Here is a 5,691-nt window from a genome sequence, read left to right as displayed (position 1 = left end):
GCAACAATGAATGAATGGAATCCCAAAATCTCTGTAGATGTTCATTGAAATGAAAAATAAACAACCTAAATTAAAAAAAAAAAATAGTTTCCATATAGTTACTAGTAGACAAAGGTAAATGCTAATCCAGGAAAGATGCATTTCCCTTCCTGGTAAATAGGAAGCTTAAGGTACAATTTACATATAACTGAGAAAAACCGTTTCAAAGAGGTAAATGCCAAGCTAGGAAAGATGCATTTCTTCTCCTGATAAATAGGGGGGTTAGTAACGATCTCATGCTGGAGACTAAGGTGCGCCTGATCTGGGCCATAGTCTTCGCAATTGCGTGCTATGCATTGGAGAGCTGAACAGTGACTAGGGATGATAGACGGAGAAATGATGCCTTTGAGCTGTGGTGCTGGAGAAGAGTGTTGAATATACCTTGGACTGCTGGGAGAACAAACAGTTTCATCCTAGAGAGCGTGAAGCTGGTCTGCTTATTGGAGGCAAGGATTCTGAAGCTTCGTTTGATATACTTTGGACATGTTACAAGGAGGGACCAGTCCTTGGAGAGGGACATCATGCTTGGGAGGGTGGAGGGACCGCGCAAGAGGAAGACCCTCAGTGAGATGGATTGATTGAGTGGGGCAGTGGGAGTAGGTGTGTCGGAGACAATGAGATTGGCACAGGATAGAGCAGGGTTTAGGGCTGTTGTACATTGGGTCACTATGAGTTGCAAGCAACTTGACGACATATAACAACAACAGTGTACTTTAGGGGAATGACTAAATGACTGAAGAAGGGGAAAAAAGAATTCTAAGGCAAAGTAAGAGTTTTGTAAGCTGGAGGTAACTGATGTCAGTTTTATAATTATACTTACTGATATGTTTGGGTAATTCTGAATTTATTAATACCATCCCATCATAGTCAGCACATCGTAGTTTCCAAATTTACTGCATCCTGGATTTATTTTTTTCTTTAAATACCTTCAGGTAACCACTTTGGGACTTTGGAAATGAGAGGTGGAGTTAGGTTTGGGAGGTTGGTTTGTGGAGGTACTTACTTTATGTTACCTGTTGGTAACTGTGTTGTATGTATTCCATGTCACAGATCCCCTGTACCTTTTATCACAGTGTTTCCTCTTTCTCTTGTTAGACCTTTCCGAAAGGTGAACGAGAAAGGAGTCTTACTTTGGGATAAGATCCACAAGTTGCAGAAAGGCCAGATTTACAAGCAGGTATGCCCTGACAGTTCCTTCTTTTATGCTGCTTTGTCTTGTCCTGTGGTTAGTGTCAGCTGGCGTGGGATGCCATCCACAATTCTGAGTGCTGTGCTAGCACCATATAATTTGGTTTGTTTGTAACTTAGTGGTAAAATTTATTTCAATCTTCACCCTGAAACCCACAGCGTCCCTTTTCAGCAGGAAGTAGCTAAGAGAATACGCCGTCCCCTTTTCCTTATGACTCAGGGTGAAGTCTCTCTCAGGGAGGAGTGATAGGGAATGGCAAAGGATACACTGACAAAGAAGATTAATCAGAACTGGCTTTGACAAGCACTGTGGCATTTGGACAAGAACAAACTGGGAGGAGGGTAGAGAGAATAGTGCAACAATGAATGAGTGGAAGCCCAAAATCTCTGTCAATGTTTATGAAAATTAATAAAACATAATTATAGAAAAAAAATTTATTTCAGTTGATGCATTTTCAAAATACTGGTATCTGAAATATCTCAGAACTTAATAGTTTTTAAAAGTCTAAAGTTCAAGACATTACTTTTAAGTACATGAAATTTAAGATGCCAGTAGTAAAATTTCTTTTTAAGAAGACTTAAAGCATACATCATTTTATTCTCCCAAATTACTAATTATTTCCTGATGAGACTTGCTTTATGCTCAGCTGGAGTATATTTTGGTATCATAGAAAGTTCTCAAATATTTGAATAAATGACCTGAATTGCTTAACATTATTGTGTTGTCATGTTCCATCATCGAGTTGCCTGTGTCCATAGTGACCCTATTTACAATAAGCTCTGAATCCTGCCCAATCCTGAGCCAGTCTCACTGACTCCAACACACCGATCTCCATTACCCCAGTCACTGGGTCGATCTATCATCTCTCCTGCTCTGCCCCTCCATCCTTCCAAGTATGATGTCCTTCTCCAAGGACTGGTCCTTTCTGGCCACATACCCAAGTTATTTTCCCCCCAGCATATCTATAATATCACTAATGGGTATTTTATAATCTTGTGTATTTGGCAGTATATTTTTGAAGACTTAAAAAATTTAGCAACTCTTTTAATTTAACCTGAGGAAATTATTAAGATGTAGCCAAAACATTGCTAAAAGAATGTTTAGCATGGGAAAAAAAAGAATGTTTACCTTGAAGTTATTTAGAAAACATATAGAAATGTGTAACTGTCTAACATTAATTAATTAATGCTATTAAGAATGATATTGTGGAATGGAATACTTCTCAACTACTGAAATAATCTGGCAGATTAATATTTATTAACATGCAAATAGTATTGCAACATGTTGACTCTGATGTGACAATTATTAAAGAATTTGATATATTGTAATATTAATTCTTTTTCAAAAGTATATTTGATAAAGAAAACTTTTTTTATTATCTTTGTATTTTGATATTTGGGAGTTTTTTGATATTTGGTGGACTAGTGGTAAGGACTTGTCCTGCCAACCCAAAGGTACATTGTTCATGTCTACCAGCTGCTCTGTGGGAGAAAGATGGGCAAGCTCCTGCCATGTGATTTACTGCCTTTGAAAACCCACTGGAGGGTCAGTCATGAATTGGTTGTGACTTAACAGCATCTATCAGCAACAACATTTTGATATTTAAATTATGAGAGTATTTAAAAAATTTTTTAATTTTATAAAAACTATTATGAAGTATGGCTTTTGCAGGTGTCTTATCTTTCACATGATGTAATATTTATATTTTCTCTTATTATAGGGCAATTTATATGAATTTCTGAAGCTTACTGGATGGAGGGGATCCAAAGTGCTTTATTTTGGTGACCACATATACAGCGACCTGGCAGTAAGGGATCTTTCTCCATTTCTTTGTTGATAAAAAGAGACGATGTTTTAATCCCACTTATTAAACACTTTCTCTTTTGTTTATTATAATCATGCTATGGTTTCAGCAAAGCTAAGAGCAGGCCACATTTTTTTGTCTCTATTTCCCAGAACTTCATGAATCAGTGTTGTGTGTGTGTGGGGGGGGGAATAAAGGATTCTTTTTTTAAATGACCGAATTTAGCAGTTAACTCAGAAAGCATTTAGAAGAATGTATTTCCATTTAAATAATGGTAAGGAAAAAATACTTTTTATGTGTGCAGCAAAACACAAGGCAAAATGCATCGTAAAAGATCCCCAGCTTCCTCCAGGGCACCTTTTGCCAGAGGTATGTCTAAAGAGTATAAACTGGCATTTCTGTTGAACAGCTGTTAAGTGAAAATGAGGTTTTTCATGCTTCTTGAAATGACTGGAGGGGTGTAATGAGAACATGATTAGATCATTCATAATTATTACCATACTTGGTTCCTTAGAGAATAGATGTGTATTTGTGAAATGGTTTAAGCTTGACTCTAAGAGTATGATTCTCAGAGCCTGAAAGTCAACGGGGCTGCAGGAAGGAGAATGTGGTTATGTCTGCTGCCAAATTCCATTGATATTTCTGAATATTCAGATTACATGTATGCAAACACACACAAACTCATGCACACGGGGTAGGGCGTACATGTTGCTTAGTGTCTGTTAGGACAGTATCCAACCTTGCATGTTGTCTGTGGTTCTATAAAGTGTTTTGATTTTTTATTTTTTAAAGGAAAATCAGCTTTCCTATTTTTTATATGTCTTCCTAATGGCTACTAAGGGAGCTCTGGTTATAAAGGCCTCGTGATAAGAAGTTGTACTTTAGTCCCCAAAACACATGGTTTGAATCCACCCGATGTTCGGAGAGAAAGATGGAGAAAGACGGGAGAAAGATGGGCTGTCTCGTCCTGTGTGGTTAACTGCCTCTGACAACTTCCTGGAGGGTCAGCTATGGGTTGGTTCCAACTTAGTGATGCACAACAACAACAATGGCTGTAAACAGAAAACTGTAAAAAGAAAAAAGAAGGAAGTTTTAAAAGAACAAGCAAATCTGTCTTAAGGGAAGTACATCCTTAGAGGCAAGGATGGTGTAACTTCAACTCACACACTTTGTAGATTTTGTTGGGAATTACCATTCCTGGAAAAAAGATACTGAGCTGGAAAGGGTGGAGGATCAGAGAAAAAGATTTGACTTGGTACAACAGCAGTGGGCTTGAGTAAGGTGGAGATTGTAATAAGGGCTCAGGACAGGGCACGGTTCCAGTCTTTGGTTCATACGATCACTGTGAATCATAGTTGATTCGATGGCACCTAACAACAACTACAATGGTTATAAAGACCCGAGACTCAGGTAGGAAGCTGAGGGAAGCAGAGGACGTGGAGTGGTGCACCAGCTTTAGGGCTTTGTCTAACAGATATGCAGAGCTGGCAATGGCAGTTTCAGGACTGCATATTAGCATGTTCTGGAGAGCGTTTTCAGAGTACCTATGCTCGAACCCCACCAAGGTCCATGGAATCAGAATTTCCGGTGGTGGAGGTGGTGCTGTAAGTGATGATGAATGTGGAGGTGGAGATGGAGGCTGAGGTGGTGATGGATGTAGAAGTGATGGTGAACGTGGTGGTGGAAGTGGAGGGGGAAGTAGATGAAGGTGGATGAAGACACGGAGATGGAGATGGAGGTGGAGGGGGAGTAGATGGAGTTGGATGAAGACATGGAAGTGGAGGTGGTGGTGGAGATGGAGATGGTGGTGGAGGAGGAAGTCAGATTGGAGGTGGTGGAGGTGGAAGTAGAAATGGAGAAGTGGTGAAAGTGGAGGTGGAGATTGACACAGAGAAGTGGAAATGGTGGTGGACGTGGTGATGGAAGTGGAGGTGGAGGTAGTAGTAGACGTGGAAATATAGACTGAAGTGGAAGTGGAGGTTGTGGCAGAAGTGGAGAGGGAAGTGGGAATGGTGGTAGAGGTGGAGGTGGACGTAGAGATTGAAGTAGAAGTGGAGGTGGTAGAAGTGGAGAGTGATGGTGGTGGAAGTGTAGATGGTGGTGGGAATGGAGATGGACCTGGACATGGAAGTGAAGGTGATGATGGAGGTGGGAGTGGAAGTGATGGGGGAGGTAGCAGGAGAGGTGCAAGTGGAGATGGAAATGGTTGGAAGTGGACGTGGTGGTGGAGGTGGGAGTAGAAATGGAGAATGGTGGTGGAAGTGGAGGATGGTGGTCGAGGTGGAGGTGGTGGTCAAGATGCAGGTGGAGATGAAAGTGGAGGTGGAGGTGGAGGTGGAAGGTAGAAGTGGAGGTGGAAGATGGTGGTAGAAGCAGAGGATGGTGGTCAATGTGGAGAAGGTGGTGAAAATGGAGGCAGTGGTCAAGGTGGAGGTGGAGATGAGAGTGGAGATGGTGGTGGAGGTGGAGGTAGAAGTAGAGGATGGTGGTGGAGGTGGAGGATGGTGGCAGAAGTGGAGGAGGTGGTGGAAGTAGACATGGTTGAGGTGGAGATGAGAGTGGAAGTGGTGGTGGAGGTGGAGGATGGTGGTGGAAGTGGAGGCGGTGGTGGAGGTTGAGGAGGTGGTGGAAGTAGACATGGTTGAGGTGGAGATGAGAG

At 41.3% G+C, this 5,691-nt stretch overlaps 1 protein-coding gene across 1 annotated transcript in view; it reads left to right on the top strand.

The window, feature by feature from the left end:
* Window positions 1-5,691, top strand: part of NT5DC3 (5'-nucleotidase domain containing 3) — a 126,142-nt gene that overhangs the window by 92,953 nt on the left and 27,498 nt on the right. Inside the window, exons 10-11 of the mRNA XM_006888548.1 lie at window positions 1,135-1,216; window positions 2,949-3,035. Of these exons, the coding sequence (XP_006888610.1) occupies window positions 1,135-1,216; window positions 2,949-3,035 (169 nt within the window). The remainder of the gene's footprint in view (window positions 1-1,134; window positions 1,217-2,948; window positions 3,036-5,691) is intronic.

Source organism: Elephantulus edwardii, unplaced genomic scaffold (genome assembly GCF_000299155.1).
Source record: "Elephantulus edwardii isolate Elephantulus edwardi_28Jun2011 unplaced genomic scaffold, EleEdw1.0 scaffold00068, whole genome shotgun sequence".
Taxonomy (NCBI): Eukaryota; Metazoa; Chordata; class Mammalia; order Macroscelidea; family Macroscelididae; genus Elephantulus; species Elephantulus edwardii.
This window is presented reverse-complemented; position numbering and strand designations above follow the sequence as displayed.